At 38.5% G+C, this 18629-nt stretch overlaps 3 protein-coding genes across 3 annotated transcripts in view; 2 read left to right on the top strand and 1 right to left on the bottom strand.

Moving 5' to 3' along the window:
- The window catches only part of LOC131428063 (adenylate cyclase type 10-like), a 46462-nt gene that overhangs the window by 20089 nt on the left and 7744 nt on the right, over positions 1-18629 (bottom strand). Inside the window, exons 4-9 of the mRNA XM_058591713.1 lie at positions 1733-2158; positions 1472-1678; positions 1202-1421; positions 721-1152; positions 379-658; positions 76-318 (exon numbers count right to left, since the gene is read on the bottom strand). Coding sequence (XP_058447696.1) covers positions 76-318; positions 379-658; positions 721-1152; positions 1202-1421; positions 1472-1678; positions 1733-2158 — 1808 coding nt within the window. The remainder of the gene's footprint in view (positions 1-75; positions 319-378; positions 659-720; positions 1153-1201; positions 1422-1471; positions 1679-1732; positions 2159-18629) is intronic.
- On the top strand, positions 6115-18132 carry LOC131428065 (juvenile hormone epoxide hydrolase 1-like). The gene is made up of 3 exons (XM_058591715.1): positions 6115-6209; positions 16632-17387; positions 17452-18132. Exons 2-3 carry the CDS (start codon positions 16634-16636, stop codon positions 18072-18074), a joined length of 1377 nt encoding a protein of 458 aa, XP_058447698.1. The 5' UTR covers positions 6115-6209; positions 16632-16633; the 3' UTR covers positions 18075-18132.
- On the top strand, positions 6133-8842 carry LOC131428066 (juvenile hormone epoxide hydrolase 1-like). The gene is made up of 3 exons (XM_058591716.1): positions 6133-6209; positions 7385-8140; positions 8205-8842. The coding sequence occupies exons 2-3, from the start codon at positions 7387-7389 to the stop codon at positions 8825-8827; spliced, it is 1377 nt and encodes a 458-aa protein (XP_058447699.1). The 5' UTR covers positions 6133-6209; positions 7385-7386; the 3' UTR covers positions 8828-8842.

The following is an 18629-nucleotide window of genomic DNA, read 5'->3' as shown; positions in this document are numbered from 1 at the left end:
CGATCAGCTAGGCAACCCGCTATACACACGCTGGCAGCTACAGCAACAGTTTGATTTTATGAATCAAAACCTTACCTTATGACACAACAGTTCAAACAGCTTTTTTCGCATTGCATCTTGCTCGGGTTTGTTCATCATTTGAAGGATAATCGTCTCAGGAAATTCAGTATCCAGGATTTCATTGAGCAATGCTAGATGTTGATCGAAGTTATACTCCTTCAGGTACTGCTTGACTCGATTTTGTCTGGTTATACTAGTAATCGTTTCTGTAAAACCTAGCGGTCTTGAAAGATACAAACAGGCTGCCGAAAAGGGTTTCTAGAGGGAAAAAGGTATGATTTAGATTAGAATGGAATAATCTCGATCGAATGATACTACTTTAACATCATTCATTGACAGTGTCAGTCTAAGTGTGCTAATTTTTTTGTTTTTCAGAGAAATGTGAAAAATCTCATTCAACAAACGAGTTTTTCCCATTTGAGCTTCTCCTCTTATCAAAAGACAGCTTTGGTAGACGTATTCTTGATGTTGTTCGTTCGAGCTCATATGTTGCGTGAGAAACAGGCCATCATCCAACATCTCTTGGAATACTTCTAGAATTTCGTTCCTTCCTACTAAAGGATATTCATATTCTATGGGTTTAATCATTTCTCGCTCGCTACAAAGTGAAACAAAATTGTCAGATTCACCATTAACAGTAACTTTGCATCTTCGACTAACGGAATCACTTCTTTGAACTCATAGATCGGCCCCACATTTTGTAACCCTTTCAGTTCGATGGTTTCTTGCAGTGTAAAATGTATCGGGTCCAACTTGCTCATCATGAATGTATCTTTATCGCATGTTACTTTATTTGGATAGGCCATCATCAAGCGCGCTGCTTTATTTACTGTAACACTGATAACAGAGTACTCTCGGCGTACGAAATGACCTACTACACCGCAATAAGTCATCCCCGTTGTAACACCGATCGATGCCGAAAGAACTTTCGGGTTAGATTTGTATAGTTCTCGTATTTCTGCAGCACACCGTAAAGCCAGCTGACTGTCCAGGTCATGTTTGAATCCTCGCAGCCCAAAAATGATTAGAAACATTACGTCCTTATCGAATAATGATACTTTGTTAACTATGCCTTCGTAGTTGTCTACAAGACTGAGCGAACAGTTAGAATTGGCAAGAAAGAAAGTGAAAGGCCTCTTACGCGGTAAGGGATTTTAAAATAAAGTTTATCTCATTGATCACTGGTAGGATATCCTTCGGTCTAAGTACAATATTTAGAAAAACGGTTACAATTTGACGCATCTCTGTCAGAAATTCCATTGGTTCTTCGTTATCAATCGCAAGCAGAATTGGTTTTATTAAGAACCTTCGCAGAGAAGCAGATATTACACGAGTTCCTACGTGCTTCAGACTGGGTCGTACTACAAAAGATCAGTAAATAAAAAGTAATATAATGTTATGTCGGAGTTACTTCCAAGAGTTTCAGTGTCTAATTTCATTTCATCGGCTCCAATCATTATCTCAGAACCTTCATCATCCATACGATCTTCCTGTAACATATCAAAAATATTCAAACGTTGGGTGGACCTCCAGTCACTTGTGAATCCTTTGATTCGGAAATGTACTCTGTCTTCACATTGTTCAGAAATATATTCATTGTCATGAATGTAATTCCAAGCTGCATTGGAAAATAAGTCCATCTGTCTGAGATTCAACGAACTCTATTACATACCCAAATAGTTGACAATAATTTGACCTGCTACGGCAATTCGTTCCGCAATTTTCACTTTCCAAACCGGCTGACCAATTACGACATAATGAGAAAAGTTTTCCGTTCCAATCAGAGAAAAGTAAACTTCACCGGCCGAGATAGCGATCTTAACCCTCAGCGTAACTCCTACCTCAGTTTCATATGCACCAAAGGATTTCTGAATGATGATTGCCGTATCGATAGCTCGATGGGTTGCATCCGGTAGCGAAACCGATGAACTGACCTTGAATAGCACCAGAAAAGCATCTCCGGAAAACTTCAATATGTCTCCCCCGTGAGATAGAATTTCCTGTACCATCGCTCCCAGATACGAGTTCAATACATGCGATAGCTTGGAAGCGCCACCCTTTCCAGGTTGGTTGAATTTCTCCGACAGATCCGTAAATCCTGTGTTGATAGTTATTAGAATTCAAGGTTAATTGTGCAGATTGTTAAAAATGAACCATTCCGTTCATCAATAGTTAGAGATTCTTTCAATATTGAGCGTTTTGCCACAGACTAAACCAAATTTGCTTAGTCCCCTTACTTGCTAAAATAGAAAAATAATATTCCAGATAGGTGACTGAGGACAATGTGCAGAGCTAAATGAGTGGAAAAATAATGTTACCGGCACCCCATGAAATTTCGCTAAAAATGGAAAAATATAAGTGATGACTCAGAATTTATTCTTTTTGGAAGCGTTTTTGACAAAAGTTTTCATTGTCTGATTGTGACTTCACCTTGACTCTCTTGGTCGAGTATTTGGATGGTGGCGCCTTTGGTATTAATTTGGCCGGTTTTCAATGTTTTTTCTTAGCCGGAGCATCAGCTGTATGGGCAGCTAGATGTTTGTCTCGACAGCAGCCTGCATATCACTGACAACTTTTCACGATTTGTCGAAAAAAATGGGGTGTCGGTGACCGAACACCTTGGGATAAGAGCTGCAAATTGTCAGTCATGTCAAATGACCTTGAACCACAGACTAACAGACAGGACACTCAAATTAGATTCTTCAATCATTTTAACGGTCATTTCGAATATTCCTTTAGTTGGGACAGTACACGCATATGTCATGATGTCGCCACGTTACCCTATCAAAAACATCCTGTCTGTCATCTAGACTGTGTTTATCTTTTTCATTTACCAACTGAGTTGCCATTTATACAGAATTACCTGTAATGTATTGATTCGTATACGTCCATGCGAATTTCATGCAGGATACAGATTTAATACATATTGCCAAAACTATATTCGTAATTGTGCTACTTCTCATCCTCCAACGCAATACAAAATCGAACCCGTTTTGTTACAATATTTACTTGCTTCTGGTCTATCGCCACTTAATTTCGGATGAAAATTACTAACACAATAAAAAAATAATCTAGATGAGTAACGTTGAGAAAATTAAATGGTTACCTTCCTTCCATGGTTACCGCTAAAAAAGTTAAATATATTATCAACGTAATCCAATAATTTATTGTGATGATTCATTTTCAAATATTATGATGAAATCAGGGGTGTACCGATAGTAAATAGTTAGCGCAGTACAATATAGGTGGATCTAGTGCATCACGAAAAATTATGTTTATAAGAATTTACTCATACTGTCGCAGGTCAGGTACGTTCGAGAAAATATATCGCAATGCGGAGAAATTCTTTCCATCGAAAGGGAAGTATGGCGGAATTTTTCCCCCAGTGGCGTGTGAGTGTTACGTATGCGACTGCATATGACAATTCCATCGTATGTCATTTGTGGTCAGAGCGGAAGGCATCCTTGTAAATCACTGGTTACAAATGAGAATCCGCTGATAACATGGTTACATGTCATGAAATTGCGAAAAGGATATCTTCAACCCAAGTCAAGAATAACCGATCAGCAACGGTAACTAGTAGACCCAGTACTCTTGTTCCAAAAGCGCTTTCATCTTCGAACCAATTAGCAACCGCAGTCAATTTACAGCAAGGCGCATCTACAGGAATTAACAACGACCCCGAGACTGCGATCAAAAAGAAAAACCACCCAACGAAAGTATTTAGAAGTTTCTGGAGACGAGCACAATCTTTGATAGACCGGACTGCCAGATACAGCTTCAGGTCATCAGCGTAAATCAGTCTGCATCCAACGCCAAGTAGTAAAATAGCGTCGTTGAAGAACAGAACAAACAGTAATGGACCTAGGTTACTGCCTTGAGGAACACCAGATTTATTCGTGAAAGGAGAAGAAATATACAAGCCTAACGGTACACGTAGCACTCTGTCGCATAAATAAGAGCTCAGCCATTTAACAAAGATTCTCGAGGCGCCTAGTCGGGATAATTTCGTTATAAGTATTCCATGATGTATTCGATCAAACGACCCGGCATAAAACCATACTGATTAATAGAGATGTACGTTTTAGTTTGGGACAGTACGACAGTGCTAACTACCAACTCAAAGAGCTTCGACGCTGCTGACAAACTGGTTATACCTCGGTATCTTCGTAAATTTAGGCAATCGCCACTTTTGAATACTGGGAACATACCTTATGATAAAAAAAGAACCGGAATTTTCATTTTAAAATTCCCGCGCTTGTCCAATCGGTAAACTTTTATTCTCTCAACGTTGGCAACACTTTTATACACATTCTGTCAAATTTTGACGCATATCGTACGATTAGTTTTTGTTTGGCATCTATACAAAGAAGTTGAAAAATTTTCGTGTGGCGATTTTTATAATGGATGAAAATATAGAACAACGGCTCGCCTTCGAAGCGCCATTCGGTCGATTGTTGTGCGGTTTCGACGTCATATTCTTAGATCCACACCTCATCACCAGTTATGATGCATTCGATGAATGTGGGGTCACTATCTGCGTTGGAAATCATCTTTTTGGCCACATCAACACGACGCTGTTTTTGAATGAAATTCAGCTTTTTTGGCACCAGCCGAGAAGCGACGCGTTTCAAACCCAAAACATCAGTTAAAATGTTTTCGGCTGATCCAAAAGAGATGCCCAACAACACAGCAATCTCTCTAATCGGTACAGAACGATTTTGCAACACGATTTGCTTCGCCGATTCAATGTTTTCATCAGTAACAAATGTTGTTGGGCGGCCAGGGATCTCATCGTGATCCAAGCTTGTACGACCACCTTTGAAGCGTTTATACCACTCGTATGCCTGTGTTTTTCCTAGACACGATTCACCAAAGGCCTTTTCTAACATTTTCAACGTTTCGGAACACTTAAGTCCATTTGCAACACAAAATTTGATGCACGCACGTTGTTCTAAATTTTCATCCATTATAAAAATCGCCACACGAAAATGTGTATAAAATTGTTGCCAACGTTGAGAGAATAAAAGTTTACCGATTGGACAAGCGCGGGAATTTTAAAATGAAAATTCCGGTTCTTTTTGATCATAAGGTATAAGACTGTTTCCAGATTGTCGGAAATATGCCTTGCTCGAACGACTTATTGAATATTACACACAAAAGATCAGTCCACACGTGGGTGCATCGACTACTGCTGGAATACCATCAGGTCAAGTAGAGTATGACTTTTTTAAACCTTTTTGTAGCTGTTGCGATCATATCCGGAGTGATTGCAAATGTACTTAAATCCACTAGACTAACAGGAACGTCCATTGCGGCGGTTTCAACCTGGCAGAGGCGGTACTGTCAGCAATTCTTGTTTTTCTTTTTGAACCACCCACAATACTTTTCACAACACCGACGATGAGGCAATGGATTATAAGACGAGCTACGAACAAAGTGCCCCTCAATCCTCGTTGGATAGAAATGGAATTGATTGACAGTGTCATTATAAATGGCATTGAATTTTTGCTGTCTCTAGAAATGTGTTAGTGTAGAAGCCAGGCAGAAGTTCGGCTTTTTCATTATACTTCTGCTAGAGGAATGGACGACGATAACTAGGCCTTTTTGTTGGTTATCATGCTTAGGTTGGAATTCTAACTGGTTTCTCACTAATTCCATATATCCGAAAAAACTTGATGTTTTAGATTTACACATTTTTATTTTGAACTTCTAAGAAAACCGAAAAAAATGCGAGAAAAAGAAAACGAATCGACAATTCAGTTCGCTTATTCTCCATTCGTGAAACGGCGAAATTCAATTAGAATCGGTTGTTGCACGAGAGCCCACATTAATTCGAAATTGATTCGAACTCATTCCGAACTGATAATGTATGATAGGGTAGACAAAATACCTACGTTACCCTATTATATAATACAGCGAGATTTGACAGTGACTTGCAAAACTCGCCATCATTCAATTTCATCATTTCCTAGATAAACACACCGATGTCACAAATACTAGTCCACGAAGCCGGCATGCTTGTTTTGAACAAACAACTCTCAACGAGCAGCAAAAAACATCTGCGCAGTCAGTGCTTAAAACAGCGCCAATCTGTTCGAAGGTGAATTTTTCGATCTGACTGTCCCGTGGTGTCCAGTGTTTAAAAAGTGAGTTTTAACCGTGCCTGTAGAGAAAGTGATTATTAGATGTAATTTTTCAAATAGAACACTACTTTATATATGCAATAAATACCTGGTTTAGTATTGAGCTGGAGAATGACACCAAGAGCTTAAGAATAACTTGCGTACCGAAGAAAATTTTTTTAACGCTTTACATGTTTTATCTATCAGACATGTGCACTTCGTTGAAAATCACCAAATAGAAACAAATCAATTTGTCTAAATTGATATTCATTCTCTCACACACGCAAAGCAAAGCAGAATTTAAACTTGATTGAAGCTTATAGGTATATATTTATTCCACTCTTATCAACAATAAAATTGAGCGGTCGCCGGCAAGCTTGAGACAGTGTTAATGATCATATATAGTTGGTGTCAAGAAAGGAGGGGCTGGAGGTGTTAAACCGAAGATATCGCCGAAACAACTGAAGTTTAGCTACTGATGCATGACAAACAATTTTTATAACTGAACCAAATTATTTCAAACGTATTTGAAAGTAGCTTACGCTCTTAGGTTATCTTAAATGTATGCAAACAATACATTATTTGTGCTTTATTAAACCATGATTCAAATCAAGGGAAACTAGCCTTATACGAGTTTGCCTAAACAGAGGCTTTTAAAACAGTTGTTGAATAAAAGTTCTATTTTTAATCAACCTAGTTGTGTTATAATGCCTTTATCTTGTCATTGACACAGTCAACTTAACTTTTGTTATGGGTAGTTTACAAAAGCATGCTCCAGCGCGTACGTCACATATTCGGTAACATTCCTCCAACCAAATGTATCAGCAATAATACAAGTGAACTTGATCATTGATCACTTTCTGAAGTAATTGACTCATCCATATCTGACAAAGTTGAGCGGTAATAAGATTTATCGTTTGATGAATGACCCAATAGTAGTTTGCAAACGAGCCTAGGCTTGTTGAAATCAGCTCAGCCATTTCCGAGAAAATTAAGCGGTAAAAAAACTACCGTTTTTCCGGTTACGTTATGATAACTGACAACTCTCTTCTCTCCCTATAACATCTCTAGGTTCGCTAATGTGATCACCAGGAAAAAGGTTGTTGTGTGCAATCTTTAATGTCATTTCGATTCTAATTTAGTGTAAAGATGAAAAAAATTTACAAATGGTTTACATGTTTCCGTTTTTTTTCTCCAAGGCATGGGTTTCGCTAGTCGCATTTTCGTAGTCGTACTTGCACTAACTGTGGCGGTGATCTTCAAGCAATATCGCAACCTTGCGACACCAACGCCAGCTCCGACAATAAATGATTTGGATCAGTACTGGGGTCCTGGCGATGGCAAACTGTATAAAGAAAATACGGCGATCAAACCATTCAAGATCGCGTACACTACTGAGGTGATTGAGAAGCTTCGTAACAAATTGAACGACACACCAACATTCAGTAAACCACTGGAAGGGGTTTCCTTCGAGTATGGTTTTAACAGTAATTACCTTCAGGAGGTTCTCAAATACTGGAAGACTGATTATCTAGACAAATGGAGCACTCGAGAGAAGTACTTGAATCAGTTCCCACATTTCAAAACTCAAATTCAGGGTCTAGACATACACTTCATTCACGTGAAACCGAAAGTATCGCCAGATACCAAGGTATTCCCGTTGCTACTGTTACATGGATGGCCTGGATCGGTACGTGAGTTTTATGATATCATACCAAAGTTAACCAGCAAAAGTGAGGACAAAGACTTTGTGTTCGAAGTAATCGTTCCCAGTTTACCTGGTTATGGTTGGTCCCAAGCTGCAGCTAAACAAGGACTTAGTGCATCGAGGATTACGCTTATAATGAAAAGGCTTATGAACCGTATAGGTCATCCGAAATTCTACGTTCAGGGTGGTGATTGGGGATCAGTAATTGGCAATCGAGTAGCTGCTTTCTTTCCAGATAGTGTGCTTGGTAAAATTATTCGAAATTAGAGTTTGTTGATTCCCATTAAAATTCTCTTCATGTACTTCAACAGGTGTACACTTGAATATGTGCGGTTTAACGACTCCGCTAGCCCAATTGAAAACCACAATCGCCAGTTTCAAACCATCACTGTTCGTAGAAGATAAATATGTCGATTTTTACTTTCCCGTTTTGCCTAAAGTAAAGCAACTTATTATCGAAAGCGGCTACATGCACTTGCAAGCTACCAAACCAGACACCATTGGAAGCGCCCTGGTTGGTAATCCTGTTGGTCTAGCAGCTTACATTTTGGAAAAATTCTCGACCTGGACAAATCCCGCTTACAGAGAGTTACCAGATGGAGGTCTATTGAAATACTTCACTCTGGATAGTTTGTTGGATAACATTATGATCTACTACCTAACTGATTCGATCACCACATCGCAACGACTATATGCCGAATTTTTCACCGTTCGTGAAATGTCGACTGGTTTTGATCGTGTTCAAACGAAGGTTCCTTCAGCTTGTGCCAAATTCAAGTACGAATTGTTTCATACCATTGATTGGGCGTTAAGAGATAATTTCATAAATATGGTTCAAATAAATCATTTCGAGGACGGCGGTCACTTTGCAGCTATGCAATTACCAAGTGTATTGTACAATGACATAGTGCAGTTCGTAAAAAAAATTCAGTGAAATTACAGAATTATGACTGTTTTAAGATGAAAAATAAACAATACATTTTTCAAAACGGACCTTTTTCGTTTACACAATTTTTATACAGAAATTATCTGTCAGACAAGCTTTTTTGATTGTGTTTGTAGTTTCTAACGAAATTTAGTATGACATCCGAGCCCGCTGCATGATAACGGAACAAATCATAGCTCGAAACATTATTGTAGAGCTGCTATATGTAGTTTCATTTAACAACTATTCAAGTGTATTCATCATGATATAAATGAAAAAAAAAACACTGTCCTCAATTATGGTAACTGGAGATGAGTTAACGGATAATCCTGCAACAGAATGTGTTTTTATGTTTTTCCTCTTCACATTTTCTGCTATCTCTGTTCAATGAATTGGCTCATAGAAAGGAAAGAACATTAGCCGTTTCTATTTCAATTTTTGTGTCACTATAGCAGAAATATTTCACATTTTTACTCTAATTTATCTGTTATATTTTCCTTAGGACCGAAGCGAGAATATTGGCTAAATATTTTTGAGAGTAAAGACTTTACTCGAAAAAAATACAACAGACAAAAATGATCACTAAAATTAAACTAATACGTACATGTTAGTTATGTTTTTGCTAATTAGGGTAACAGAAGCTCCTCTCTTAGGGTAAACGTCCGCACGTTGGACTCAACAATACCCATCAAATTCTGTACAATACTTGCGCCATCTTTCTTGCGCACTCTCATCAATTCTTTCCGAAGCTTTTTTTTCATAGACGATTCGTTTATGTTTCGCACTCAGCTCGTCAGTGCATTAGCAGATAATCACCCTTATTCTGAATAACGACGTATTAATTTTTCGATCGAGTGTGGTTCGATCGAATCCTAGCTACCTTTGATTTTGCTAGCGTTATTGGGATTACAAATGAAATACAGTCGTAATGCCACCTCGCGGATCAACATAACGCGCTAAGCAGACGTGAAGTATTTGCTATTTGCAAATCACTTGTTTGCACCGAAGTGCAATGTATATCCTGGCGTTCCGAAAGTACAAAACAAATTGACGGCATGCTTAGCGGATTGTGTTGATTCGCGAGGTGGCTTTGGCAGTTCAACATAATCTACTAATGAACTGATGAGGTGACTGCGAAACGTAATCAAATCGTCTCATTTTAAAATAATTTTCTTTTTGGCACAAGCAATCTTTATATGATTTTTAGTTGATATTTCTTCACCGATGAACTAATCTTCTGCTTTAAAAATTTCACAAGATTTTTTTGGGAAAACTCATATTTGTGATTTTGAGATTTTCTAATATTCCGTGATATAAAATTTTGCGATGTGCTTTAGTATTGGCAATGCCACCCTTTAATATTGATAGTGATACCATAATTAATGTAAAACAACCGTTTTCAATCCACCTAGTAGTGTAATGATGCCTTTCTCATATCACTCATGTTTACATAAACATTATTCAGGAATTATTAAAAATTTTTCTCCGAAAAATATGGGCATAAACTAGTATAACCATTTTAATTTGTAAACAGATTTGAGATATATGGAAATTTTTCCACTTTTGTCTTTTTGAATGGCGGTTTGGGATTTTTAAAAAGGCTTCACCCTCCAAGTTTCAGAACAGGAAGTCGTATTCGGATAAAAATCGATAGCAGCCTATGAAAAACCATAAGACCTTGATCCTCAGTTCTTGAAAATCGGTTTAGGTGAGAAAATAAAGTGATATCTGTTTTTGAGTTTTTAACCACTATTTCCGGAACCGGGAACTGCGATCCGTTATAGCCAAAAAATTTGAACACATTCCCTCCTGTAATTCTGAAACCGGAAACCGAATCCGCATCAAATTCTGCGTTCTGGGACCATAAGATCTTTCAACTGAAGTATTACACGGCTGTGTGAAAGTATTTCTGCCGATTTTTCAGTGTCTTGTACACACTTTTGAAATTGAAAATTTTGTGCTTATCAGCCTATAACTCCGAAACCGGAAACCGAATCCGGATAAAATTCGATACACACTTAGAAAATTTCGCGTAATTCGGTAATTTTTTATCGAATTTTCAACAGCTAAACGTTCGGTAATCAAAGTGATTACCGATCGTTCGGTAATTGCTGAACTGTCAAACAACTACCGTAAACTGTAAACCAAATGGATCTAACTGATTGTTCGGTAATTTTATGTTTGCTTATTTTCCTTTGGTTAAATTTCTTTTATTTTCGGATTTCAAAAAACTACACATATTCACAAAAGCGAATGAAAAAAATTCCAACCTGTTTTGGCTATGGTTTTAGGGTAAGGGCTCTCTATTTCATCTCAGCTCCAATTTCCATCTCATTCCTTTACCTCATAACTTTGAACATTAATCATATCTTTAAACGTACCTGTACAAAACTGTGGAACGTTTTAAAACATTTATTCTAGGCTTTGCCATACTTTCCAATTGAAAAAAATAGTTAAAAAACCTTCAACGATCGCTTTTTTTATTTAAAATAAACTCACTTTTTGATTTAGGAACCACTTTCATCTGAAGTTTTACAATTCATCATGTTTCTGAATATTTACTAATCGATTCGTCTCAAAACATGATCACTATTTCACATATTTACACCACTATTCAATGTTGGATGACTTTATAGTTAGTAATGTTCACTTTCCACTTGTTTATTCAACGATTAAAGACTTCTGAAATTACCTGATAAGCAATAAAAGCAATGAAAAATATGAGATGAAAATTTGCACTTAATTCACTTGATTGCGCTTTGTTTTTATCTCATTTCGAATCGCAAGGTTGCCAAGTTTTCTCATAATGTTAAATAAAAAAAAATATTTTTTCTTCTTTAAATTATCATCAACAAGTATTTTTTGGTATCCGTGACATTAGTTTAATTCTATCATTGGTTTTTATATATAAATAAAACTGTTTCGGATTCTAATATTACCAAATAGAGCGTGTTAAATACTAATCAAATAACCATTGTGACAAATCTAGTAGCACTGGTTTGTTTCCGCTATACGTCACCATAACATTGTTAAATGTGTGTGTTTCATCGTCTGTGCACAGAGATGCCAGATATTTTCATAGAAAATATGTATCTGCTCTATCTGTTTTCACTAATAAAATGAATCAAATTCAAATTAAATTCAAATTGGTTTTAAATTTTAATATAAATGTTTATCAGTGTTCATCATCAAACATTTGCACAAAAGATTTCCATTTTAACATTTTATTTTGTTCGTTGATTAATAAACTTTTGAAGAAGTACTGTAATCATATACCTTATTATCAAAAAAGAACCGGAATTTTCATTTTAAAATTCCCGCGCTTGTCCAATCTCTATACTTTTATTCTCTCAACGTTGGCAACACTTTTATACACATTCTGTCAAATTTTGACGCATATCGTACGATTAGTTTTTGTTTGGCGTCTATGAAAACTGATCGCCCGGTAAAAATTTGCATAATTTTTGTAAAATTACGTTCATGTACCGAAATATCGGTAATTTCTATTGATTACCGAAAGTTTTCGTCAAAAAATTACCGAACAACGGAATTGAGTTTTAGTGTGTACTATGTGAAATTCAAATGTATTAACCAAAGCTTGATGTGGTTACTCGAGCGGTCTCTGTGAAAATCGAGGACATTTATTGCACATTTTACCCCGTCACTCTAGAAAATGTAGTCGGATTCTGATGAAATTCAATAGCAGGCAATGAAACTGTATGATCTTTCATTTGAATCTAAGTTCCAGAAAATCGATTATGCGATCTTTGAGAAAATCGAGTGCACATTTTTTCAAGTAATATGCATATTTTACCATGTTGCGACCGAGGTTCGATCCAGATAAACTTCAATAGCAGGCTATGAGACAATGGCTTTCATTAAAATCTGAGTTTGTGAAAATGTGTATTGACACACACACACACACACACACACACACACACACACACACACACACACACACACACACTCACACACACACACACACACACACACACACACACACACACACACACACACACACACACACACACACACACACACACACATGTATGGTATTTTAGATATTTGAACGATTTGTTGAGAGTATCGTAAGCTCATGTGATAGGATTTCCAATGTTTAATAAGTTTTAGAGGTATTCATGCTTCCTTTTCTAAGTTAGTGTTCTAGTTCATATTCACGTGTACGTCAAATCCTAAACGGTCCCTATCCTTATCGCTATTTTTTGCAGCCATATTTTTTGAGTATTTGTAACTTTTCTACTGTGTATCCCGGAAAAGCTCTATAGCAAGAGACCCCTCGAGCTGGGTCTCAGGGTAGGCTTACTACTGGGTACTCGGAGGGGCTTCGCGAACAACTTATGTAGGATACTGTCACATGTCTGAATCTGGGTTGTGAATAAAAATGAAATGTATTTGGACTAACAAAACGGATTTATTGGATTTAATTTATTTACTATTATTTTTTTTAAATCTGTAAGTGTGAGTGTATGTGAGTGCTGGTTGGGTTTTCCTGGTACGTACTACTGCTGTTGTTAGGTGAATTGGGATGGTCCGGCGAGCGCTCGCGTGGCTGCTACAGACGGTGCGGTTGTACGGGAACTATGGCTGGCGTAGAATTTCGGTTGGTCGAAATTGGTGGGTTCTAGGTTGAATGTTACGGCTAGTACTGGCGTCTTCCCTCTTTGACGGAGATCGACAGGCCCAGGACGATACCGGAGTGACCGTGCCGAGAGGGGTATGTCCTCCTTTGCAGTTATGGCCCAAGGCCAGAGAATAATCGCTGGTCTTTGACGGGTTAGACGTAGTGAGCATCCAGGGCTCACTAGGCCGAATCGTGTGCTACCTTGGGAAGATTTTCCTTCAGTCCAAGGCGATCAATAAATATACCAAAAGGTCCTGTGAGGGTATATGTAATACGGGTATTAGTTTTACCCGGACTGGAACAGTTGGCTTCTGTTCAGTTTACGTAAGCTTTATACAATTACCTGAACTAATTATTATCACACCTCACAATTTATATAAAATACCACAATCTATTCACTGCTCTACTGAACCTCAGCACACGAACGCCAGATTAATTCTGAACCTTTGCTCTGGGTTCGATTGCTTTTCTCCTTCCTATTCACTGAAATTTGGCGGTTGTTTTTACCTCCTTCCAGGCGCGAACAATTAGTGTGCCGCGCAATTGTACTTCATCAGCCGTAGAACAGCTTTCCGCCACCTTACATTTTCTGTTATACGCTTCGGTGTGTGTTTTTATTTATTTAACCCTACTAATCCTAGTTTTACAATTAACATATAATCTAACAATTTTTAAACATTTTTATTTGACTAACCCTCCTAACAATAAACCTTTGTATTAACATTTAGAAACGTGACAGTACAAATAACATTTAAACATATACTAAAAATAATCAGAGGACTTTGTAACGAACGGTTACATATTTCACATTTCGAATTTGATTTGCTGATGGCAAGAGATTTTTGAAAGACTTCTATTAATGGGATAATTCTGATACTCGAGTTTATCGGCTAACGAAATACTTTGGAAAAAATACTGTTGTATTATCCCATCGTATGATATATCATAAGACCAAATGTTAACCACAATTTTGTATTGTTTAACTTATATTTTTGGAATTTCGCTACAGAAATAACTAATTTGAACCTTTGGCAATGGTTTGTCAAAAGATGGAAGTTACTTACTCTCACTCTTTCAGTCGTATACCACGCGAGTCTCTGCTGTATACAGGAGGCGTCTCCATGCAACTCGGTTCATGGCTGTTCGCTGCCAGCCTCGGTAGCTGCGAAGGGTCCGCAGGTCGTCCTCAATTTGATCGATCCATCTTGCCCGCTGCGCGCCTCTTCTTCTTATACCGGTCGGATCATTATCGAGAATCATTTTAACCGGGTTGTTCTCCGACATTGTAACAACATGCCCGGCCCACCGTAACCGCCCGACCTTAGCCGTTTGGACGAGGGTTGGTCCTCACAGCAACTGGTGCAGTTCATGGTTCATCCGCCTTCTCCACGTACCATCTTCCATCCGCACTCCGCCGAAGATGGTTTGCAACACCTTCCGTTCAAAAACATCTAGTGCGCGTTGATCCTCCGCAAGCATTGTCCAAGACTCGTGCCCGTAGAGGATAACCGGTCTAATCAGCGTTTTGTAGATAGTTAACCTCGTACGACGGCGAATTTTGCTCGATCGAAGCGTCCTACGCAGTCTAAAGTAAGCACGATTTCCTGACAATATGTGCCTCTGAATTCCTCTGCTGGTGTCATTATCGGCAGTCACCAGTGAGCCCAAGTACACGAGCTCGTCTACCATTGGGTGGCTGATATCTTCTCTCGAGTCCCTGCCTTTCATGTACTTTGTCTTTGACACATTGATGTCTAGTCCAATCCGCTTGGCCTCAGCTTTTAGTCCGATGTATCTTCCATCTTCTCAAAGTTGCGTGCTATAATGTCAATATCATCAGCGAAACCAAGTAGTTGGACGGACTTTCTGAAAATCGTGCCACTCGTGTCTATCCTCGCTCTTCTTATCACACCCTCCAAAGCAATGTTGAATAGCAGACACGAAAGGCCATCACCTTGCCGTAGCCCTCTGCGAGTTTCGAAGGGACTCGAGTTTATCCCCGATGCTCGAACAACGCACATCACTCGAATCATCGTAGCCTTGACCAATCGTATCAGTTTGTCCGGGAATCCGTAGTCGTGCATGATTTTCCATACCTGATCTCGATCGATTGTGTCGTAGGCTGATTTGAAATCGATGAATAAGTGATGTGTGGGCACATTTTACGCGCGGCACTTTTGCAACACCTGGCGGATGGCGAACACTTGGTCCGTGGTAGCGCGTTCGCCTATAAATCCTGCCTGATATTGTCCCACGAATTTGTTTGCAATCGGTGAAAGTCGACGGCATAAGATTTGGGAGAGTACCTTGTAGGCGGCGTTCAGCAGAGTTATCGCGCGGTAATTGCAGCAATCCAGCTTATCGCCGGGATTTGTAGATGGGACACACGATTCCTTCCATCCATTCCTCCGCTAAAATCTCGTCCTCCCAGATCTTGGTAACGACCCAGTGCAGTGCTTTCACTAGTGCATTACTACCGTGTTTTAGTAGCTCGCTGGTAGTTGGTCAACGCCAGCGGCCTTATTATTTTTCAACCGGCTTACCTCCTCCTCGATTTCTTGGAGGTCTGGGACCGGCAGTCTATCGTCCTCCGCACGCGTTCCCAAGTTCGTTACCGCGCCGCCACTTTCGTATTCCGCCACATCGTTATTGAGGTGCTCATCGAAATACTGCCGAAAGATGGAAGTATTATAACATCGAACATAAGATTCACACGAATATGTTGCTTACTTTTCTTTGATAATTTGTGAAAACTTGTGGTTATAATACAAATAAAACAATGACATTTGAGAACAATTTTAATATACTTCTTATGTTAGGTATTAAACTTCTAAAATAAACACGTATTAAAATATAGGAAGCTTTGCGTATGATATATCATACGCTAGGACATAATGGGTTAACATGTAGAAATAAATTCTGTGTCTGTTCCGATGGCAATTACAAGCTCTGAATTGTAAATTTACGTGATTTCCGATACTCATTTTATGTGCATCTATAGAGACGTAAATTCACAACATTTGTTCTAAGCGTGTACAATAAGTTTTCAGTTAAGTGCATCCACCATCATAAGAAAATTGTATTTATTAGGTGAACCTAGAGATTGTTTAATTTTTAATATCATTGTGCTCAGTCGTATCTTGTATACAAATCTGTAATTTTTTTTCCTAGGTATGGGTTTCGCTAGTCGCGTGTTCGTCGTCGTAATTGCACTATCTGTGGCGGTGATCTTCAAGCAATATCGCAACCTTGCGACACCAACGCCAGCTCCGACAATAAATGATTTGGATCAGTACTGGGGTCCTGGCGATGGCAAACTGTATAAAGAAAATACGGCGATCAAACCGTTCAAGATCGCGTACACTACTGAGGTGATTGAGAAGCTTCGTAGCAAATTGAATGACACACCAACATTCAGTAAACCACTGGAAGGGGTTTCCTTCGAGTATGGTTTTAACAGTAATTACCTTCAGGAGGTTCTCAAATACTGGAAGACTGATTATCTAGACAAATGGAGCACTCGAGAGAAGTACTTGAATCAGTTCCCACATTTCAAAACTCAAATTCAGGGTCTAGACATACACTTCATTCACGTGAAACCGAAAGTATCGCCAGATACCAAGGTATTCCCGTTGCTACTGTTACATGGATGGCCTGGATCGGTACGTGAGTTTTATGATATCATACCAAAGTTAACCAGCAAAAGTGAGGACAAAGACTTTGTGTTCGAAGTAATCGTTCCCAGTTTACCTGGTTATGGTTGGTCCCAAGCTGCAGCTAAACAAGGACTTAGTGCATCGAGGATTACGCTTATAATGAAAAGGCTTATGAACCGTATAGGTCATCCGAAATTCTACGTTCAGGGTGGTGATTGGGGATCAGTGATCGGCAATCAAATAGCTGCTTTCTTCCCAGATAACGTGCTTGGTAAAAATAATAGAGATAATTATTTGTTGACATCGATTAACAATTTCTTTATTTACTTTAACAGGTGTACATTTGAATATGTGCGGTGCGATGTCTCAATTAGCCATTTTGAAAACCATCATCGCCAGTTTCAAACCATCTCTGTTCATCGATGATAGATATATTGATTTCTACTATCCTGCTTTGCCTAGACTGAAGGAAATTGTTATCGAAAGCGGCTACATGCACTTGCAAGCTACCAAACCAGACACCATTGGAAGCGCCCTGGTGGGTAATCCTGTAGGTCTAGCAGCTTACATTTTGGAAAAATTCTCGACCTGGACAAATCCCGCTTACAGAGAGTTGCCAGATGGTGGCCTATTGAAATACTTCACTCTGGATAGTTTGTTGGATAACATTATGATCTACTATCTAACTGATTCGATCACCACATCGCAACGAATTTATCTAGAAAACTTTGGCGTTCGTGAACTGTCTGCCGGTTTCGATCGTGTTCAAACGAAGGTCCCCTCTGCTTGTGCCAAATTCAAATACGAATTGATGCACACCATAGACTGGGCATTGCGAGATATTTTCATAAATTTGGTTCAAACAAATCATTTCGAGGACGGTGGTCACTTTGCAGCTATGCAACTTCCCACAGTTTTGTATAATGATATAGTGGAGTTCGTGAAAAAGATCCAGTAAAATGGTAGAATTAGAATTGTCCAAAGTTGTAAAATAAAATGTTCATTGCTTATGTAGAGGTGTATTGTTTATTATTCTCATGGCTTTGTCAGTGAACTGCGTTCCGCATTGCATCTGCTTCCCTTTCATTACATATTTTAGTACAATAACGGAGAGCTACTAGATTATTTTAAAATTGGTTAGTTATACAATTTGTATCCATGTCAAAAAGAATCGTCGAAACGGAATGAATAATAATGTAGCTACAAATTGCACATTATAAATCCGCAGGAGAAATACCGAAACCGGAGTGAAATAAAACAACAAAAATATGAACCAAGAAAAGACAGTACTTTCTGTCGGTACAATCTATACTCCGTAAGCAAGGAGCCCAGCCTAGAACAGGTCCCTACAGACATATTGCAATTCCATTTTTATTCGTAAAAATAATATCCACCCCGATTCTGCAATTCGACGAATTTGTGTTCGATGTTGATGGTTATCAATCAGTTTTTGCGTTTAAGATTTTTAAAATATTCTCATTTTTCGTCGTCAGTCGAAATTAGATGCAACAAA

This window comes from Malaya genurostris, chromosome 2 (assembly GCF_030247185.1).
Source record: "Malaya genurostris strain Urasoe2022 chromosome 2, Malgen_1.1, whole genome shotgun sequence".
Lineage (NCBI taxonomy): Eukaryota > Metazoa > Arthropoda > Insecta > Diptera > Culicidae > Malaya > Malaya genurostris.
This window is presented reverse-complemented; position numbering and strand designations above follow the sequence as displayed.